At 41.5% G+C, this 23,392-nt stretch overlaps 1 protein-coding gene across 6 annotated transcripts in view; it reads right to left on the reverse strand.

Annotated features, from left to right (window-relative positions):
* The window catches only part of ADGRG6 (adhesion G protein-coupled receptor G6), a 538,359-nt gene that overhangs the window by 189,709 nt on the left and 325,258 nt on the right, over window positions 1-23,392 (reverse strand). For 5 of the 6 annotated variants that reach the window (XM_072140983.1, XM_072140981.1, XM_072140980.1 and 2 more), the window contains one exon: window positions 19,160-19,234. The exons of the other annotated variant lie outside the window; for it this stretch is intronic. In XM_072140983.1, the coding sequence (XP_071997084.1) occupies window positions 19,160-19,234 (75 nt within the window). The remainder of the gene's footprint in view (window positions 1-19,159; window positions 19,235-23,392) is intronic. 6 annotated transcript variants of the gene reach the window in all.

Consider the following 23,392-nt stretch of genomic DNA (forward strand, 5'->3'; position numbering starts at 1 on the left):
TGGGGTATGTCTTGAGGAAACGTTGAATTATGAGATTTAACACATGGGCCAGGCATGGCACATGTGTCAGTCTGCCGAGTTGCAGAGCCGCCACCAGGTTACGGTCGTTGTCACACACAACCATGCCTGGCTTCAGGTTCAGCGGTGCCAGCCACAGATCAGTCTGCGCCGTGATGCCCTGTAATAGCTCTTGGGCGGTGTGCCTTTTATCGCCTAGGCTCAGCAGTTTGAGCACCGCCTGCTGTCGCTTAGCGATGGCACTGCTGCTGTTTCTCGAGCTACCGACTGATGGCGCCATGCCCACGGATGGTAATTCGGAGGAGGAGGTGGAGGAGGGGTGGGAGGAGGAGGAGGCATAGTAGGCCTTTGAGACCTGGACCGAGGTAGGCCCCGCAATCCTCGGCGTCGGCAGTATATGAGCAGCCCAAGGGTAAGACTCGGTCCCAGCCTCCACCAAGTTAACCCAATGTGCCGTCAGCGATATATAGTGGCCCTGCCCGGCAGCACTCGTCCACGTGTCCGTGGTCAGGTGGACCTTGTCAGAAACGGCGTTGGTCAGGGCACGGATGATGTTCTCTGACACGTGCTTTTGCAGGGCTAGGACGGCACATCGGGAAAAGTACTGGCGGCTGGGGACCGAATACCGAGGGGCGGCCGCTGCCATGAGGTTTCGAAAGGCCTCGGTCTCTACCAACCTATAGGGCAGCATCTCCAGGCTAAGCAACTTGGAGATGTGGACGTTGAGGGCTTGGGTGTGTGGGTGGTTTGGGCTATACTTCCTTTTGCGCTGCAGCGTCTGGGGTATGGAGAGCTGAACGCTAATGGATGCTGTGGAGGATCGTGGAGGCGAAGATGGGGTTTTCGCACAGGAGGTGTTTGGGCCGTGGTCCTGGGCAGGGGCTGACTAGCAGATGACACAGGGGAAGGAGCAGTGGTGTGCCCGGCCGGAGGTGAACGTGCATGGTGCCATTGAGTGGGGTGTTTAGCATTCATATGCCTGCGCATACTGGTGGTAGTTAAGCTAGTAGTGGTGGAACCCCTGCTGATCCTGGTTTGGCAAAGGTTGCACACCACAGTCCGACGGTCATACGGTGTTTCTTTAAAGAACCTCCAGACTTCTGAAAATCTAGCCCTCACCACGGGAGCTTGACTACGGCAACAGTGGCCCCACCACTGCCTCTTCCAACCTGTTCTGCTATAGGACTCGCCTCCGTCTCAGAAGCACTGTGTTCACCCGGCCTATCAACCCAGCTTGGGTCTGTCACCTCATCATCCTCCGATCCCTCAGTCTGCTCCCCCCTCGGACTTCCTGCCCTGACAAGAACTTCACCACTGTCTGACAACCGTGTCTCCTCATCGTCCGACACCTCTTTACACACTTCTTCCACTACGTCAATAATGTCATCATCACCCACAGACTGCGACCGGTGGAAAACCTGGGCATCGGAAAATTGCTCAGCAGCAACCGGACAAGTGGTTTGTGACTGTGGGAAGGGTCCAGAAAACAGTTCCTCAGAGTATGCCGGTTCAAATGCCAACTTTTGCTGGGAGGGGGCAGACTGGGGGAAGGAGGCTGAGGTGGAGGAGCTGGAGGAGTGCTGATTTCGGTGACATGGGTGGACTGCGTGGAAGACTGACTGGTGGACAAATGGCTAGAAGCATTGTCCGCAATCCACGACATCACCTCTTCGCACTGTTCTGGCCTCAACAGTGCTCTACCACGAGTCCCAGTAACTTGAGACATGATGAACCTAGGGAGTGTAGCTCTGCTGCGTTCCCCTGCTCCCTCATCAGCAGGTGGTGTCTCACCCCACCCAGGACCACGGCCTCTGACCCCTGCAGTAGTTGGACGCCCACGTCCACGCCCTCGTCCTCTACCACTAGCCCTCGGATTAAACATTTTCAAAATTTAAGTGTAAACTTCAAATTTTTCTTTTGTGTGTTTTTTTGTGTTTTTTTTTTAAACAAAACGATGCTATCCTATTGCTATGGCTAGTTTCTAACCTACACTGACAGCACACAACTGGATTTTGTGCTGTGCCAGATGACATTGAGTTATAAAAGAAATAAACGTAAAAAATAATAAATCAGTAGACTCTGCCTAATTCAAATCAAACCCCTAATAAACTGTCCCACTTCGGTGTTTGAGGTGGATATGTGTGTCACTAAGAGCTAAACACAACGGTCGCAAGTCTCCCTGCAAATTCCTCACAATATGGTACTAGCTGCACTACTAATGCCAGCAAGCCCAGCCACAAGCAAACAAAAAAAAAAGGAAAATATAACGCTATTGTAGGCCTAAATAAGCTGTTGGGGTTCTCCTATGGCTATTTTCTAGCCCACACTCAAAGCACACTGCTTTGGCAGATTACTGTGAGTTCTAAAAAGAAATAAACGTAAAAAAAAAAAAATCAGCAGACTCGGCGTAATTACAATCAAACCCCTAATAAATTGTCCCACTTCGGTGTTTGAGGTGAATATGTGTGTCACTAAGAGCTAAACACAACGGTCGCAAGTCTCCCTGCAAATTCCTCACAATATGGTACTAGCTGCACTACTAATGCCAGCAAGCCCAGCCACAAGCAAACCAAAAAAAAAGGAAAATATAACGCTATTTTAGGCCTAAATAAGCCGTTGGGGTTCTCCTATGGCTATTTTCTAGCCCACACTCAAAGCACACTGCTTTGGCAGATTACTGTGAGTTCTAAAAAGAAATAAACGTAAAAAATAATAAATCAGCAGACTCTGCCTGATTCAAATCAAACCCCTAATAAATTGTCCCACTTCAGTGTTTGAGGTGGATATGTGTGTCACTAAGAGCTAAACACAAGTCTCCCTGCAAATTCCTCACAATATGGTACTAGCTGCACTACTAATAGCAGCAGGGCCGGATTATAGGCGGGGCTCCAGGGGCTCGAGCCCCGGGGCCCCCACCATCTTGCCCCCCCCAGGGGGCCCCCACCAGCTGACAATGGCTGCCGGCGCAGACATTAATTATCGGGTCCCTTAGCTTTATTTGCATCGGCGCCGCGCACTGGCGCCGATGCTTCCTGTCAGCTAAGCTGTGAGTGAGACATGAGTGACAGCTGGGCATCGCTCCCACTCATGTGCGAAACAGCTCAGTGACATGCCACCAGCCCGCTCCAGTGGTTGAACAGTTAACTGTGAGTGACTCTGGCTGCAGAGCATCGCTCTCTCCTAGTAGGGGAGGACGTAAATCAGCTACACAGGTCGCGCTAGTGACGTGATTGCGCGATCTGTGTAGCGTGGAGGAGTGACGGCACTTACTATTTGCTGCGCTCTGATGCACGGGCCCGGCTGCAGGCTGAATGGCAGAACGCTGGACCCCATGAAGATTGACAGCGTCAGCGTGGGAAAGGCCAGAGGTGACAGCAGCTTTAAATGCTGGATGGTAATGTATTAAATAACATAAACAATTGGGCAGCAGAGGTTATCTATCCCTGTGAGACTTTAAGTGTAGGTGGGGGAGGGGGCACTGCTGGGGCTGGTGAATTAGTAAGTAAAACTACATTAGACTATTAGGCCCGTTCCCCACTTGCGAGTGTGATGCGATGAACTCGCATCACACTCGCAACGCATGCTGCTGGGATCGCACGGCCCGAACGCTGCACACCGGGAGTGAACTCAGCATGTCAGTTCACTACCGGTGTGCAGCGTTTGGGCCGTGCGTTCCCGGCAGCATGCATTGCGAGTGTGATGCGAGTTCATCGCATTACACTCGCAAGTGTGGAACGGGCCTTATTAGGAGGGCTGAGCACTAATTATTCAAATACTAATTAAAGTGAGCACTTTATTGTTAATGTGGGATAGTATTAGGTTGTCACTAGATCTATTTTTATTAATTCCTTAACGACCAGGCCCTTTTTAATTTTTTTGAATTCCATTTTTCACCCCCCAACTTAAAAATCTATAACTTTTTAATTTTGTACAGAGCTGTGTGGTGGCTTGTTTTCTGCGTAACAAATTGCCCTTCATAGTGACGGTATTAAAGATTCCTGCCGTGTACTGGGAAGTGGGAAAATTATTCTAAATGCAGTGAAATTGGTGAAAAAATGCATTTGTGCCATTTTCTACTCGGCTTGGTTTTCAAGGCTGTCACTGTGCGTCGCAAATGACTAATTTCCTTTATTCTTTGTCTCAGTACGATCACTGGGATACTAAATTAATTGTGTTTATTGTGTTTTAGTACATTTAAAAAAAAATAAAACCCAAAAATTGGCCAAAATGAAAATTCCCTATTTCGCTATATTTTGGCGCAAATACAATTTTCATACTTTGGTATATGGAGATATGTGAGAGGTGAAATATTGTGGGATGAGCTGGTGTTTTCTTTAATACCATTTTGGGTACTGTGTGACCTTCTGATCACTTGTTATTACATTTTTTATGTTGCAAAATGGCAAAAAAGTGGCTTTTGAACAGTTGGGCACTATTTTGCGTTACTGAGTTCAATGCCGAGAATAACCATTACTATATTTTGATAGATCAGACATTTTGAGATTCGGGGAAACCTAACATATTTATGATTTTTACGGTTTTTATTTTTATATCAGTTCTAGAGGATTTGTGATTTCAATTTTTAGTAGTTTTTTTAATAAAATTTTTTTTACTATTTTTCACTCCCTTTGATTGTCTGATTGATCCTACAATACCCTGCCATACTACATGTAAATATCATTATTCATTTAGTACACACATCCTAGGGCACAGTGTGGTCAGTTGTGGTGAGAGGGGTATATATTATATCATTTAGGAGCACAGTGTTATTCAGGTGACACTATAATTAAATTAACTGTAGTGTGTTTAGGATCACAGAGGTGATGCAAGGAGCCGACTACAGCTGAGCTTGAATTCTTCATTGACAAGTGATGGCCTGGAGAATCTTTATGCACTTCTATACCTGATGGAGCAGATCATCACCTGTGAGTTGCTAAATATCACTTTCTGCTTCACACAAGGTTGCAACGTAATTCCTGTGGAAGGTCTGCTGCACCCCAAATGTCCATATTTTACAATGGCCTGCTGCAGCCTGACCTCCTATGTTTTCTTGGACAGGGCTGCTGCCATTCCCTCTATGTGAAGCGCTTATGTGTAGCATTGTTGTATTCTAGTACACATGGCAGAACTTTGTAATATACAGGGCTACAGGTTGCAGCAGTTCTTTGTGTAATGCAATATCTTACACACCACTCCAGCAGTGGTGGTGCAAATTTTGTGTTATACATATTGTATTACTAGTTATATTCTTGTACATAGGGGGCACTATTATAGTAGTTATATTACTGTACATAGGGGGCAGTATTATAGTAGTTATATTCTTGTACATAGGGGGCAGTATTATAGTAGTTATATTCTTGTACATAGAGGGCAGTATTATAGTAGTTATATTCTTGTACACAGGGGGCAGTATTATAGTAGTTATATTCTTGTTCACAGGGGGCAGTATTATAGTAGTTATATTCTTGTACATAGGGGGCAGTATTATAGTAGTTATATTTCTGTACATAGGGGGAAGTATTATAGTAGTTATATTCTTGTACATAGGGGGCAGTATTATAGTAGTTATATTCTTGTACATAGGGGCAGTATTATAGTAGTTATATTCTTGTACATAGGGGGCGGTATTATAGTAGCTATATTCTTGTACATAGGGGCAGTATTATAGTAGTTATAGTCTTGTACATAGGGGGCAGTATTATAGTAGTTATATTCTTGTACATAGGGGGCAGTATTATAGTAGTTATATTCTTGTACATAGAGGGCAGTATTATAGTAGTTATATTCTTGTACATAGGGGGCAGTATTATAGTAGTTATATTCTTGTACACAGGGGGCAGTATTATAGTAGTTATATTCCTGTACATAGGGGGAGTATTATAGTAGTTATATTCTTGTACATAGGGGGCAGTATTATAAAAGTTATTTTCTTGTACATAGAAGGCAGCATTATAGTTGTTATATTCTTGCACATAGGAGGTAGTATTACAGTAGTTATACTCTTGTGCACAGTATTATAGTATTATATTCTTGTAATAGTAGTACATTCTCAAAACACAAACCTGTGACAACATCCTTGGGCCTCTTTTACACGAACGTTATGATGATGTGTATTCGCCCGTACAATATCCGTCCCCATAGACACCTATGGCGTCCGGCAATGGCATGGCGAACACAACATGTGTCATTGTACCATGCTGTCCACGGGAAAAAGATCTTTTCCTGCAAGTACGGGCCGCAAACACATTCTAAGAAGCCTTGCATTTTTGGATGCGTTTGTGAACGAATCCCAGACACGCACATCAATGTCTAATAAAAATTAAAATGATAAGTCGGGGGCCTCCACCAGATTTTGCGCCCAGGGGCCCCCACCAACCTTAATCCGGCCCTGAATAGCAACAAGCCCAGCCACAAGCAAACCAAAAAAAAGGAAAATAAAACATTATTGTAGCCCTAAGAAGGACTGTTGGGTTCTTGTAGAATCACTCCTGCCTAACACTATTCTAATAGAACACCCTAACGCTTTCCCTGACCAGCAGCAGCTCTCTTCCTAGCGGCATCCAGACAGAGAATGACGCGAGCAGCGCGGGCAGGGGCTAGTCTATTCCAGGGTCACCTGATCTGGCCAGCCAACCACTGCTATCGACGTGTAAGGGTACCACGTCATGCTGGGTGGAGTGCAGAGTCTCCTGGCTTGTGATTGGCTCTGTTTCTGGCCGCCAGAAAGCAAAACGGCGGGAGATGCCATTTTCTCGAGCGGGTGAAGTATTCATCCGAGCAACGAGCAGTTTCGAGTATGCTAATGCTCGAACGAGCATCAAGCTCGGACGAGTATGTTCGCTCATCTCTAGTCACAACAAAAAAACAACCTAGATCTCACTTGGTTCTAGAAACTAGCGGCCACAGCCTACCTCCATAAGAACTTTCAAGAACATACTCCGCAATTATCCAATTACAAAACCTCTCAACTCCCTATTTCCTATCACAGTGGGAAAAGAAATTACAAGAGGTTTTTACAGAAGAAGAGAAGGTAGCCATGCTGAAAGCCTCTTCCGGCTTCTCTAGATGTATTAGAATTAGAGAAAATTCATCTAAAATAGTATCAAGATGGTACAGTACGCCACACTGGCTCCACCAAATACTCCCACAAATAGATGATAAGTGCTGGAGATGTCACACTTCAGTGGGCACTATGGCCCACAAATGGTGGCATTGCCACCCCTTACAAACCTTTGGAAGGAGGTGCTTCAAACAATAGAACAGATATGCGGAACTATACTACCTCAACTACCTAGTGTTATATTACTGGGGAAACCTGATCCCTCTTTCACACTTCAGAAAAAAGACTTAGCCACTATTCTGATATCAGCCGCTAAAATACTCATTCCACGCAATTGGAAAACAAACTTTGTTCCCTACCTCTCTCAGTGGAAATAAAAAGTCACAGAAATCTAAAGGTTCGAGGAAATTGCCCATTGGGAGGGGGGAACAAGACACAAATGCCTAACACTTTGGACACCTTGGTTCCTATACCAAAACGGTACAATGAAAGGTCTACATACCCATCCCCCTCCCCACCTAATAACCTCCGACTAATCCCTTCCTCTACCTTACCCGCTCTGCACTCTAACTTAAAATAAGAAAGCTACCTTGCTAACTGAATATATAAATTGCCTGAGTTGTCAAGTTTTATAACGTTCCTTTTTTTGCAACATCTTAGTAAATTGTGTTATGTAAAATTGTACAATGCACAGCTTTGTATTCATGATCCAATGCTTATACTGTAATTGTACTTTATAAAAACAGTTTTCAAACACATTCCTGGAAAGTCAATCTAGAGGCCCAAATTTAATAAAGCCCCTGAACCAGTTTTTTGTCTGATTTTGCACATTCTTTTCAGTGCACACTTCTTGCACATGTATTGAAAAAGTGTCCACAGGTGCATTAAACAACAACAAATTCAGCACTGAAAAAGGTGTTGCACAGTCGCACCATGCCCCACGTTTATCATGCAATGTCGGACAGCATTGTGTTACACGCTTTATGTTAAAAAAAAGTTGGTGCCCTCTGTCAAAACAGTGCAGGGGTGCCAGATTCATGGACAACATCACTTCATGACTTCACATTTTTTAGTTACATATTCCTGTATCTGGTATTGGTAGCAATTTTTGGGTGTTAAAATTCAGGTTCCCATTGACTTTAATTGGGTGAACAGTCCCTGCTCACTCCTGGCATTCTGAAGCCTCTGCTGGGGTAGGACAGGTAGTGGGTGGTTCACTGTGGGATTGAACACTGCTGACTTTGTGCTGAGCCTGGGCCATGCTCCTTCTATTCTTGTACAATAGCTCCTCCCACCACCTCTTTGTTCTTCTGTACTGTATTTTGCTCAGTATTGTCCATGGTACTAGCCATATTCCTGGTTCCACTGGCCATCCTTGCAGCTGCTGGTAACTGAAACCGAACTGCAACTTGATGCATAACACATCAAGTTAGTATAAGATATCACACATCTTGGTATAGGATCCCACACAACTCGCCACCAATATGTTATATTCAAGACCCCTTAAAAGGGTTGTGTCACCATAGCAAATGGCTGTAATTGGGTCCAATGCATTGTGACAAGTACTTTCACCATTTACACTTATTACAAAATATGCAGGCTTACTGAGATAACTCCTTTTGTCCTGGTTGCTGGCGCCCTCTAGTGGTAGCTGTGTCCCGTCCTGAGCAACAGCTGATCTGGCCGAGTCTGCGCTCAAGGAGTCAGCAGCTGCTCTGCACTACAGATCACTCCAGGGGCTCACAGCTCCTCTCCACACTGAGAGATCAGCTGACACACTGCAGCCAATAGGGAGTGAGAGAGGAGGAGGGGCAGAGATTGTGCTGTGATGGCCACTGCTTACCAGCATCACAGGAGCTTCTAGCAGCAGATACAAGGTAACTGCATCCAGACAGACATGGCATCTGCTGCTCAGAGGAGTCCTCCCCAAACATGGATCATAGCAGTGTAGCAGCCCTCTCCTCCCTCCACCATTAGTTAGGTCACACAGGAGCCTACAGCAGCAGATACAAGGTAACTGCAGCTAGACATGACTATCTGCTGCTCAGAGGAGTCCTCCCCTAACATGGATCATGGCAATGTAGCAGCCCTCTCCTCCCTCCACCATTAGTCAGGTCACACAGGAGCTTCCAGCAGCAGATACAAGGTAACTGCAGCCAGACATGGCATCTGCTGCTCAGAGGAGTCCTCCCCAAACATGGATCATAGTAATGTAGCAGCCCTTTCCTCCCTCCACCATTAGTCAGGTCACACAGGAGGCTGCAGAGATAACACAAGTAACAGGCTGAGCTCTGACCTCTCCTGATGCAGTCCTCCTCCTGTACTCTCCACCATTCACTGTCCCTCCATGCTGTCCTGCAAAGGGGCCCCTGTCCCTGACAGGGCTAAAGATCAGTAACATGTGAGAAGCTGTCACCTATTTATCTATCCAAGTCCTATTATCTATCATCTGTCATCTATCTATCCATCTCATATCTATCTATCTTTCTCATATCTATCTATCTCATAAATATCTATCTAGTCATTTAGTTGCAATTCAATGTATTCTCACAGCATCATGCTAGGTCTCAGGGGTAAGTGTCACTTTGAAGTGACGATACACGTGGGGTTTGCCTCCCCTGCACACACCTAGACTTCCGCCATGCATGTCAGCCTAACCGACCATGATGCTGTGAGAATACATAGTACATGTGTACTATGTGCAGTGTCCTGTGTAGTGTGCAGGGGGTGCCAGATTCAGGATTTCTGGCACACGTTCTTCATGAATCTGGTGCCCCCTGCACTGCTTTGACAGACTGCACCAACTTTTGTTGGTGCACTTTTAACATGGGGCGTATGACACATTTCTATTGGACTTCTATTGGATCAGTAAATGCAGGGACTATTTGAGCACAGCAGGTGGAAGGAGACTCTGAAGGCGGAGCGCTCTGTAGCACTGAGTTGTGCAATAACTGCCGCTGTCAGTGCTGTGCATGTGCCTGGCCCCTCCCACATCTGCTTCTGTGTGGAGCAGAAAAGAAGCTGAACAAGCATCATAATAACAAATAGAAAGGTACTTTTTCTTCCAGGTAACCATTACAAATAGATTTTTGAAATATTTCAACCTCTTTGACAGCTTTTTGCAGTCAATTGTTTCGTGGCATAACCCCTTTAAGTTTGATTAGATATTGTTTTTCAAAGACTCCCTAAACGCACAAATTACAGGCACAGGAAGTGAGATAGAGTTGGCTACGCACACTCCGCTATGGAAAAACACTCATTCACACTCGCATTTGACGCTGCCTCATTTACTGAATGTTCATGTGTCCTGCCAGGCCCTTCACAGCCATGCCCATGGTGAGTTTATTGTTTGGTGGTTAAAAGCTATTGATTGGCTGCTCAACAGTCAATCAACCAGTTTGCCACATTTTTCTGATGCCGAACCTGAAGCCTCAATGACTGGTGTCCGTTTGGCTTCAGGGTCTTGGGTGCCAATCCTGCCATCTTCATTAAGAAACAAAACTTTGCAGTTCGAGTCCATTCGACACTTGTCACATAACCACTTGTCCTGGGAAACATGGCTTCAGCTGTAATGCTAGCAGATAGAGCTTCAGATTGTGCTTCTAAGGCCAAACCGTGGTTATGTAAACAAACATTGGATTTAATAGCAACTTTTTATGTTACATTTACTGCTTGAGTTGATTCATATGACAAACTCTTAGGTAGATACTTTAAATAGTACATTTTTAACTTATAAATACCTATAAATTATGCAGATGATGTTTCGGCAGATAATTCTAGCCTTTTTCAAGCTGAATGTCTCAGACCAAATCTCAACTGCATAAAATGTAATAAACAGCCTGTTTTTACACTGAAAGCTTTTGGAGTACTGCTATTACAAAAGAGAAGGAGTGTAGGCCCTAAACTCTCCCACAACCCCTGTCACCTACCTACAAGCCTTGCAAACCATATTGCTTAGTGACTTATAGTCCACAATCCCTACACTGACTGAGTGTCCATGAAAGATGACCGGACACAGAGGGACAAACAAAAAATATACAAGCAAAATCAGACAGAACTGGGTCAAATCCAAGATGGCGATGAAGTAGAGGTAAGATATACAGTAGAGCAAAGGCAATATCAAGCAAAAATAAAGGACAAAAATGTCAGAAGACTAGTAAGACCAGCAAGGTGTAATAGAACTGGCAGATATATAAAGAAGTTCCTGGATCGGCCATCCATCCACTCAAGTCACATCTAATGCACAACTGAGGCAAAAGACTCTGCAAGGCAGTTGTCAATCAAGGTTTCCAGCAAACAGCCCTGGGTGTGGCTAAAACTTAGAACACCGCAGCAAGAATTAGCTACTTATGACAGCTGCCTACTTTTTGTGAACTGTGGACTTTACTGGGCTGGGTTAATTAATTGAATTTACTAGGACCTGTCCCACTTTATTGGACAGTGCTGTTTCTATTTTTGTTTTTTCTACCAAATGGGTGCAGACAGGTCAACACACATTCTGAAACTTTATGTATTAAAGGTGCTTTACCCAGCCATTTGAAACACATTCTCAGGTCTTATGCACACAAAAGTTGCTTCCTCAGGTCATATAGCTGAGGTTTTTGCAGCTGTCTCACGGCTCCATGTATTCATATTCACACACAATCATACACACAGCTGAGGATTCCTCATCACTGTGTCTCTGCCTGGTGCCCCTGAAGAAAACTTATAGCATGTCCTACTCTTGGTCATGTTTGCAGCTTTGCTCTCCCCTAGATGTCGGGCTTTGAAAAATACAGTTGATAAAAAGAACACATTTACTATATAGAAAAATCAAAAGCTGACATGGTTCCAGACTTTGCAGTTTACTAAGAGTATATTTAGGAATTTTTCAGTTAAAAGTGACTTAGTGGGGGAATTACTATAAGAATGAAGCCAAGGCATACGTTGTTTCTAAATGTTAACATGTATGGCACTTTTCTTAATGTTTTGAAATTTAAGAGCACTTTGACCATCTAAAAAGAAATTACACATTAAAAAAAGAATGATTTTCTTTGGATGCTACTGCATATTAATTCTACAACAGGCTCAACTAATAATAAGGGTAATTTCTACAAGCATCGTCTACTAAAAAATTTTATGACTTTATGTCTAGAATGATACATCGACATACTTTTGTTAACCTCCTGTCCACAGAAACAGGTAACACCGGATAGTTGATGGCAAGAACAGGGCAAGGTGGGTGAAGCCACAGTACTTGTATCAAAAGGTCCACTACTTATAGGTTTTTGACCATAGTTATTAAAATATTCTTCTTGAAGTATAGACTGAAGTGAAAGTCCAGTTCCTGTTGCAAGAAAATTTTTCGTTAAAAGTTCTGTTAATTTAGATTCCGGAAACCCTGAAATGGCTGACCAAAAACTTGCAGTTTCTTCACTGTTTTTCCAAATATCGATTGATCTTCCTGGAACATCAGGTGACATTGCTATTTTCCAATAATTCAACACTGAATTTATTAATGAGCTTGTAGTAAGAAGAGAGGTTTTTGCATCATTTGCATTACTCTGGGCTATGGTGTCTAAAGATGACACCTTAGTTTTCATTGTTTGTTTTTGACCATTATTTATAAAATAGGTTTGGTAGGGAGTAAATAAATGATCATATGTCAGTGGAGGGGTTGCAGTATAGCTGTTGTATCCTATTTCTAATGACTCAGCCACCTGATTGATAAAGCTATTTTGCTTTAATGAGTCACCATTGAAAGCAGTATTTGCCGTTAAGATACTGATCTCACTTGCTTGGTATGACATATCTTTAGTATCCAAAGTACTTTGAAGTTCAGTAAATTCTGGATAAGCATTGTCCTGTGTTTGGTGTTGGTCTTGATTGAATAAAACCTGAATAGTGCATGGAACCAGATTCATTTTGACAGCCTCAGAAGAAGACTTTTGACTATCAAGTGACAGTTGAAATAAATTTACTTCCAAGAAACTGTAAAGACTAGTTTCATCAACAGGTCTTCCATTGCTTATGGAAGAAAGTTTTAACATTTTTGTGTTCTCTAAATAGTCACCTGTAAATGAATCATCACCTACTGAGTTAAAATTAAAGTTTGATGGCAAAAAATTTAATAGGGTCTTTGTTGAGACCAGATTTAATTTTGTTTGAATATGTGAAATTCCTTCAATGTGACCATTGGTATTAACTAATTGACTCCCCAACACTAAATACAACTTTTCAGCCTCCATATAATCATCCTCACCAGAAAACTCCATTATATCAACATTGTAATCGATATTAGCTGTTGGATGTGGATGGACTATTTGACTAGATGAAGTACGAAATAGAAGTTTAGTAGTTGGACCACCTATGTACAATTCAAAATTATCACTGTGTTTTTCATGGATTAGATTATATTGCTTCCACTGATGATCTGACATATCAGATATATGATATTTTGTCAATAAATTATATTTTTCCTCCTTTCTTGATACTAGAATACCATCGCTTTCTGTTTCAAGAAAATCTATATTTTTTCTAATTAAGAACATACCATCTTGATTTAAGATAGTACTGTGTAATCCTTCATAATGCAATGTTCTTGTTAGAGCCAATTCCTCTGATCCCCTTGTTGAATAAAAAGGAGCTTGAACATTGTTTATATTTACATGGTTCATATTTGTGCTGTGAGCAAGTAAACCTCCAAAAACAATTTTTGATTGGGTCTGTAATGTGTTATATACTGTGGCACAACTGGAGACAATATTACAAGACATACTTTCTCTAAACAAACTTTGTTGCAAATTTACAGAGTGCGCTGGGTGGTTTCTTAATACCGGAGTTTCTGAAAGATTTGGCTGAGTGCTTTGCATTTCAGCTAAAGATTCCAAATACATGCTAATATTAAAGTCATAAATAACTTTAGCTTCTTCACGATTTTGCAAATCTGATGTTCCATAAGAAGTTGAGGTCTGAAAACCAATAAGATTATCATGCTTTTTATTACTATTAGCCCTTCCTGACTTCAAGTAGTCCTCTGTTGGTGTCACCAAAAAATTCAACAAATATGAATCATTTATTAAAAATGTTGGTTTACCTGTCATGTTTTTACTTTTACCAGGCAACACATGAAGAGGTGCGTTTTTAGCTTTAGGGTTATGATTTCCTCTAGAATGATCATTGAGTAAATACTCTGATGTCTTTTTACTGTACTCATTGTTGTGCTTTACAATGCTTTTAGCATTCAAAGGTGGGGTAAAATTGTCAAAAGAGTTTAAAATCCAAAGCGGCCACCACGTCACGTTCAAATTATTTTTATTAATGTTGAAATGTGTTCTACTTAAAGATTTATTATCAGATTCCTTTAAAGAAATGTTACCCAAGTGAACTTCACTGCCAGATCCTTCTATCTCCATTTTTGAAATTTCATTTCCAAACAATAGATTAGACCATTGACTCGAAACATTCATTAACAGAGCTGAAACATTACTAAAAAGCTCTTTGTTAATAAACTGATCTTTTTTGGTTGTTTTATCCTCTGTAATGATCATTGCTGTTATCCTATGATTTATAGATGATGTCCAATGTGATGGTGCTGTCATGAACCAGAAGTTTATTGGAGATTTGCTTGTAGTACTTTTAGCTAAAGATGCTGGTCTTTGCTTCACTGGCCATACAATTGGGGTAGAAATAATCCCAATTCTTGGTCCAACTTTTATTTTTGAGTTGTGCATTTGTAGTTGCCATCCTTTCCAAGTACGGGTAATTGGGTTTCTCTTCATTCTGGTGGGAAATGTAGCAGGAACTTTCAGTTCCTGCAGATCTGCATATTTTATGTCATAGAATAAATGGATTGAAAAAAAGGAGTTACTTGCAACAAAAATATACTCATGGTACATTAAATTCTAATGAAATATATATGTCATATAAAGATCATAGTAATCACTTAGCTCACTGTAGAAATCTAAGAAATAGATAATATTTTCGATCCATTACATTCAACTTATTGCACCAAAGTTGAACTGTATATTTATATACATTAAGACTATTTAAGAACACCTGACTTACAGATAACCAGTAGTTACAAACGCCCCTCTGGATGTTGGTAATTTACTGTACTTTAGTCCCAGGCTACAACAATCAGCTATAACAGTTATTAAAAGGTGTCTGCAATTAAGACCACAAAGATTTTGGTTGGGGTTACAATGATAAAATATACAGAAAGCTTCAGAACCTATCTTATATGTAACCTGTACAGCAATTTCTTAATATAATTCAATATTCAGAATGTCTTATGAGGCATTTATGAGTAAATCACATGATTTGTGGCTTCCCTTTCAGCCTATCCAAATCTAAATGTCTGTTTTAGATAAAATGGGGAAAATGTATCATAGCTTTTGAGCAAGATTTCATACATACAAGAGATGAAAAATATGCAGTTCTTGCCATATGTTATTGAATTTGTGATTTTTTTTTGGCCCCTATGCCCTACACAGGCTGCTTTTCTAAAAAAGTATGCATAGTGGGACACATTAATGCCTGTTGAATTGCAGTGGTGCAAAGTTGTTGCCACTGGATTTAAAAAGAAATTAATGAACATTCTTTTTTACTCAATAAAACCAAATAGCAAAGTGGTTCAGAATATTTTTTTTTCTGACGCTAGATTTTTATTATTTTCTTTTCATAATTGTGGGAGCTGCCATTTTGCATGAACTTTTAAAGGGAACCTACCACGACAATTCTACCTATAAAGGTAGATCGGGTGGTAGGTGGATGAATGGGATGTGTGGATAGCCCTTTTTTGGGCTAATCCTCACGTCCCTGCTATCTTTTAGTAAACTTTAATAAGCGGGTATGTAAATTTTTTTAAGTGGCTACTGTGGCGTGGAGTAGCCAGACATGAGGCTACACGTCGCGGCTACTCCACGCCCCAGTAGCCTCTTTTCTCCGCCTACCATTTCATCTTCGGCCGTTGTGAACAGCGCAGAACGCAGGCCTTCGGTTGCGAGGCCATAGCTCTGAGGCTGGTGCTATTGCACATGCGCAGAATGCCGGGTACTCGGAAGAGGGCGCGCAGCTACGAGGTGGAGAAAAGAGGCTACTGGGGCGTGGAGTAGCCACGACATGTAGCCTCATGTCTGGCTACTCCACACCCCAGTAGCCGCTTAAAAAATGTACATACCCGCTTATTAAAGTTCACTAAAAGATAGCCGGGATGTGAGGATTAGCCCAAAAAAGGGCTATCCTCACGTCCCATTCATCCACCTACCACCCGTTCTACCTTTATAGGTAGAATCGTGGTGGTAGGTTCCCTTTAACTGCACATAGTGATTTCCTTTATAGTAGCCTCATAGGTATAGGCAGTAATAGCTCAGAGAAAAATTATTGAGGTCTATGCGTAGTTTTCTAGACATGCTCTTTCAAGATACAGGGTGTTTTCTTTAGAGACATTGGCCCACATTTATCAAAAGTAATGCAAACTGCACTATGTGCAATTTGTCTCTCTAAAGTGCAGGGTGCACAAGATCATTGAATACTGGCATATGGTCTTCATTAATCTCGCACACTTTTCTGCTTGGGAACTGTGCACCTTTAACATCTAGGGGCACATTTACTAAGTGTTGCGTGGTGCACTTTTGTCAGACCGTGCATGTTCTTCATGGCTAAAACAGCTTGTACAGGTATTTAGAACTGTCTGCGCTGCGATTCTTATGCACACAACCCTTTTGTGCCGCAGCTGCGCTGACTTCCATGTAGCCAAATTAGGTGGCAAGCCACTGGACAGTCCAGTATTTAACTTTCAAATTGTGCCACACGCCCTATGGTGAACTCTCTTGGACCAGTGCAGGGAAGTGACACATTCATGATTTCTGGCACACAATCTTAGTGACACAAGATTGGCACACACACTTCATAAATTCATGTACAAGCAGTTTTCACATTCTTCAGTGCAAAATCAGACAGAATACTAGCACAAACACTTTAATAAATGTGGGCCATCATATTCTTTTTTTAATACTTTCTGTCTTGTTTGTTTGCTGCTGCTATGAAAATCCCTACAGAATTAGCAAGTTGTATCCTTTTATTAATCTTAGCAGCCTAAGTACAAACTGAATAATGTATTTCTTTAAATTTAACATAAAAGTAAGGAAGTGACATAAATGTTACTGAGTTCTCAGCTATCTCTAAAACACCATACTTGAATGGAGCAACAGGAAGCTCGCTCATCTCGCAAATCCACCCATTTTCCGGATCATGTGGGTCCTACTTTAATTATAATTGGAGGTCACAACCTGACACACACCTTTAAGGATACCCAACTTTCAGACGACTCGTTACAAATGAACCTCTCATCCCACTGTGACCTTTAGTGGATGTGGATGCTGATCATTTGCACATATGAATGTTATTGTTTGTATGGTGAGTTATCTACTTCTCCAATATAGTTTCTGTATTAATTTCTCATGGCTTTTATATGGTCACTTGATGTCACACAGGTACACAACTTGTTATAAACAACAGCCCTGATTACTGCACTTCGATACTAATGTGCTGTGCACCTGTGTCACATCACTTGACCATAGACAGATTTTTATCGTTAGGGAGTAAACAATGAAGCTTCCTATTGAATGATAACATGCAGAGATCTTAAAAACAGTGAAGAATTGATACAGAATGTATATTGGAAAAATACCTTTTAATGATACCTTTAATGTATTGTAATGTAGCGCTGAAACTGGATAACTCATACAAGGACCTAGAGAACCAGTCTTGTTTGTAACCAAAGACTGACGGTATTGCAACTTAATCAAGTACATTTTCAATTGGCCAATGCAATTTCAGAATTTTAAAATCTCAGAATTTAATGATTTTAAAAGTAAATATTTAATCAATGAATTTATGATAAGGTCACATTGAATAAATAAGTTATGAGTCCATGAGTATATGACTGCAGCTAAAGATACCAATAAAAAGATTACCGGTTAAAATTAATCTTTTTCTACAAGACCCTACTCCTCCTGCATAATAACACTTTGTCTAATGTCTAAAGATTACACTTCCTTTTTTAAAAGAACTAATTTTCAAAGCATACCATACATATATATTTATATATATTTGCATTTTACGCAAAGATCTGCTTACTTAAAGCAAATAATAAACACAGTATGTACAGTACATGAATTTTTCCAAAGAACATTCTAACAAGTACTTCATTATACTTTGTTAATACGAAGATGTTTGATATGTAAAAAAAAAAGTTTTTTCATGGTTAATATATAATTCAACACATTATACACAACAATTCAAATACATAAGCAAATTCAGGACAAAAAACAAACATTGTTTTATGACTTATTCCAATTTACAAATATATTTCTATATGCAAATGCTTATTAAAAAACAAAACAAAATTTATTATGGCTTTTCTGCTAGTTTTTTTATTGAACAAAGCATGTAAAAAGCCAAATTTCTGACATTTTGGTGGGTTTTCTGCTTCGCACACCACTTTTTTCAAAAGCCGGACTTTTTTAGTAACTCTGGAAAGCAGTGCAGCAAAGTAGGGAATATTAAGACTTGCGCTCCAAGCACCAGTCTTAATACAATTTTCCCCATAAATCTTTACATTAATGTGTCTGAAACTTCAATCTCTTAGTACTTAGGGATGGAATGGAGTCAACCTTCTCAAAAAACTACTGAAGATTTGTAAAATATCCTATCAAAGAAAAGGGGCTCTTTTTCAATTTACTCTCCCTCTTTGCTTTATTTTTACTCTAAAATATTCAATGAATTCACCCCAGAACTCAGAGAACTTCAAATTATACTAAACACAATAAACTATTGATTTTTACAAAGTTTGTTTAGAGCTTAAATAAGCTTAATATGGATAAAATATAGCATACAGCTCCTGAGAATTCAATGCTGGATCAAAAATACAGTAGAATTATTATGACACAGGTGCACTTCAAAGCAATAAGTAGTGATAAATTGCTAACTTTGTTATGAACAGAATTCAAGTTGGTCCTAACAGAATATTAAGGTATCTAGGTATTTTCTTTTTGAACCCATAATATACATTACCATATATTATAGTTTGGGTCTTACCAGGCTCTTTGTTATCAGCGTTGTTAGTAGTCAAGTTAGTAGTAATCATAGTGGATGGTGAAGCTGTTACCGTTGCTGGGAAAACACAATAAAATGTGAGTTTGAGTAGTGGCAATATGGAACAGTAGGTTAAGCATTGGAAGTGCAATGTAAAACAACAGCCTAGGCAGTTAAAGTTATTGTTTGATAAAGCAGTAATTGCAGTTTAAGAATCTACATTTTGGATAGAGAAGCAAAAATCCATAGATTCTGGTATGTTTGTTATTTATTGCAAATAAATCTTTCTGTGCAAAAATCTAAATATCATCCATAAGGACTGCAATTCATGGGTTGCAACAATGAGTGGATCATTACAATTTTGCCAAACTCCTCCGAACCCAGACCCGAGACAAAATCACAAATAGCATTTAAATTACTGTGGCCTTGGGGACTTCATCAGGGAATGATGATTCTCCTCAAAATGCCGGTGCCCTGCGGCCACAGTGATTTAGATACCAATGGTCCCTTGCCAGTGGCATTTAAACAGTTAATGTCTGCAATTGGTGCCAGCAACAGTGGACAGAACAGGACCCAGTCCCGAACTTCTAATGAAGGTTGCAGGCAGATCTAGGGTTTGGGTCCACTCAACACTAGCTGCCAGTGATTAGAATGTTATAATATGTGCGTTTGGCTGGTCTAAAAGATTTTTAGGTCAATAAAACAGGAGTGCCATGAAGCACCATAATTATCCAGTCAGTGTTTTTGATTATGTATTATATTGCTTTTAATATAGTAAGTACAAAGTAATAATAATAGACCTTTATTTTAAATGTTTATTAAATTCTACCTAAAGATAATCAAATAGGACAAAGTAGGATTTCTACTGTTGTTAAAGACTATGCTTACTATGTCTCGGACAGAAATGTGGTGCATCCGTCTTGAAAAAAATCTGGTGCACAAAGATAACACACATCAGGCGTATACAACAGGCATCACATTCATGAAAACTGAGCTCCAGTCATAATGAATGTGTTGCCCGCTGAACTATAGTCAGACAAACTACATGTCACAGATGCCCCCGTGACCCACATTCCGGGTCGCGGGCACACCCGTGCCCCTTGGTGTTCAGGTGCCTGCATGGTCCCCCGTGTCTAACCTGTCCACATTCCTGCTCCAACAGCCGTCCGCGTGCGCGTGCACGCTGACACACAAGGTTTTAAAGGGCCAGACCACCATTAATTGGTGCTGGTCATTTCCAGGAAAATGATATAAGCCAGCCTCTCCCAGCATTCCCTGCTGGATCTTCGTGCTATTGCCAATGAGAAATCTGTTTCCTGTGCCTCGTGCTAGTGTTTCGATTTCCTGTTGTGACCCATGGACCTGTTCTTGACTTTGCTCTACCGCTGCCAGCCCTGACCTCTTGCTCTGTCCCTGACCTTTCATAATTGCCACCTGCCTTGACCATCTGCCTGTCCCTGACTATGAGATTGCCTGCTGATTCTGTACCTTGACCTTGGCTGCCATCGCGGACAAGTCCCGCCTGTGGAACGACCTGGTGGTACCACGCCGCAGCAAGACCAACCTGCTTTCTGGCAGGCTCTGGTGAAGACTGGGTGCTGCTTAGATTCTGGTCCCAGGTGTCGGCTTGTGTCATCGTCCGTGGTGGTCCAGGGGGTCACTTACCCCGAACCTTGACACTGCAGCCTTACTATTAGTAAATGTGGGCCAGTATCTTTTTAGTTACATTTGCACATTGTTGAAGTTATTTTGGAGTCACCTTTCCCTCAAGTCAGTCTCAAATTCACTCCCTTATCTTCCTGTGTGCATTTCCATGTTGCTGAATCTATTTTGGGATCACCTTCTTAAATTAGTGTCAAATATACCACTGTGTCTTCTTACTTACAATTGCATGTTCCCTTCAGTTTGTGTCAAATTTACTGTGTTAACTTCCAGTGTACAATTGCATGATGCTAAATGTGTTTTGGGGTAACTTTCCTATTGGTTTGGTGTCAAATACATTGCTTTATCTTCTTGGGTACAATTGAACATGGCTGTTTCTATTTTGAAGTAACCTTCCTCTCAATTTAATGTCAAATACACTGCAGTGTCCTTTTTGGGTAATATTGCTCATTGCTGAATCTATTTATGGGGTGAAAAATATCTTGGTGTCAAATCCAATGCTGTATCTTTCCATATACATTTGCTAATTGATAAATCTATTTTAGGGTCACTTTCTTGCTTTATCTTGTAGATGTAGAAGCAGAGTAGCGTGTGCCAATGCCAGCACACACATTGGAAGGAGAGTACACTTTTTGATTTTTTTCTTGACTCGAGTATAGGCTGAGTTGGGGTTTTTCAGCATATTTTTTGTGCTGAAAAACTCGGCTTATCGAGTATATACGTTAACTATGTTTGGGAGTAAAGACCCAAAATGGGGCGCATATTCTTAAGGAGATTGTAATGCCTGTAAATTCATGATAAGATCAGCACATTTCTTTAACTTCTCTTAAGACAAGGGATTTAAGATCGTCCATAATATTAATTGGAAGACAGAGGCTGTGATCTATTTTTCCACAAGACTCTGAGCCTTGATATATATAGGCCTGACAGCAAAAGCGCTTAAAGTTTGTGTGCTGGTCATTTCCAGAATCCCAAATAACCCAGCCTTTCCGCGCAAATCCCGCTGGATCTTTGTGCCTTGTTGCCATTGAGAAAGCTTGTTCCTGATGCCCTGTGCAGATATTGCAAATGGTCACCCCTGTTCCGTTATTGACTTCAATTGTGTGCTGTCTGTATTGACCTTCTGCTATGTCCCCGACTCCAATCCTGTGCTGCCTACCCTGACCTCCCGTCTGCCCCGAACCAGTTTCTTGCCTTATGACTTTGTACTTCGCCTTGGCTGTCACTGCTGATAAAGTCACGCCTGTGGAACGACTTGGTGGTACCACGCTGCAGAAAGTCCAACCCACTTTGTGGTGGGCTCTGGTGAAAACCAGGTTCCAATTAGACTCTGCTCCCAGTTGTTGGCTTGCGCCATCACCCGCGGTGATCTTTCCACCATCGTGGTCCAGCAGTCCCAGCAGATTGCCACACAAGGTCCACAGCATGGACAAGTCACCGCCATGTTATAGCAATTAATGGCTACACAGCAGCTCTGGTTGGTCTACCCTCCACTAAACCTAGGCTGAGGCTCTCCTTGTCATCCAAGTATGATGGGGACCCAAGTTGTGCAGGGGCCTTATCACTCAGTGCTCCTTGCACATTGAACTTATGCCGACAAAGTTTGTTATGGAATGGTCTAAGGTGGCTTTCATCATCAGCCTCCTCTACGGGAAGGCCCTGGCATGGGATAATTCTCTCTGGGACAGAAAGGACACAGTCACATTACATCTTTCTTCGCTGAGTTAAAATTAATGAGAAAAAGAGGGCATTTAAAAAATATAAATCTGATGGGTCACCTGAGGCTTTCAATACTTACAAAAAACTTACCAAAATCTGTAAAAAGGAAATCAAATCAGCCAAACTACAAAATGAAAGACATGTGGCTAAAGATAGCAAAACAAATCCCCAGAAATTTTTTAGGTATATCAATGCAAAAAAAAAATGGGTCAGAACAGGTTGGACCCCTTTATTCTGAAAATGGGGCATCAGTGACTGAAGACCAAGAGAAGGCGGAGATACTTAATAGTTTTTTTAGCTCCGTTTATACAATAGAAGAGAGAACTTCTGACTTGGGTGGGGCCAGTGCGGGTCATGCACCCTGTAATTTACTAGACTGGCTAAATGTAGACATTATCCAATCTAAGCTCAATAAAATCAATGTGTACAAAGCTCCTGGACCAGATGGGTTACACCCCAGAGTTCTTAAAGTTCTGTTATTGCTGTACCACTGTCTAAAATCTTCAGGAATTCCATAATGTCTGGTGTGGTGCCAAGTGACGGGCGCAAGGCAAACGTGGTGCCAACATATAAAGAGGGCTCTAGAACTTCGCCAGGCAAGTACAGGCCTGTAAGCTTAACTTCCATTGTGGGGAAATATTGGAAGGGTTAGTAAAAGACTACATACTGGAGTATGTGACATCAAATAGAATAATAAGTGACAGCCAGCATGGGTTTACTAAGAATAGAAGTTGTCAAACTAACCTTCTATGAAGAGGTGAACAGGTGCCTGGATGGAGGAGCATCTGTGGATATTGTGTTCTTGGACTTTGCAAAGGCATTTGACACTGTCCCTCATAGACGCCTGATGGGTAA

The sequence above is a fragment of the Engystomops pustulosus genome, chromosome 3, assembly GCF_040894005.1.
Source record: "Engystomops pustulosus chromosome 3, aEngPut4.maternal, whole genome shotgun sequence".
In the NCBI taxonomy this organism is placed as follows: domain Eukaryota; kingdom Metazoa; phylum Chordata; class Amphibia; order Anura; family Leptodactylidae; genus Engystomops; species Engystomops pustulosus.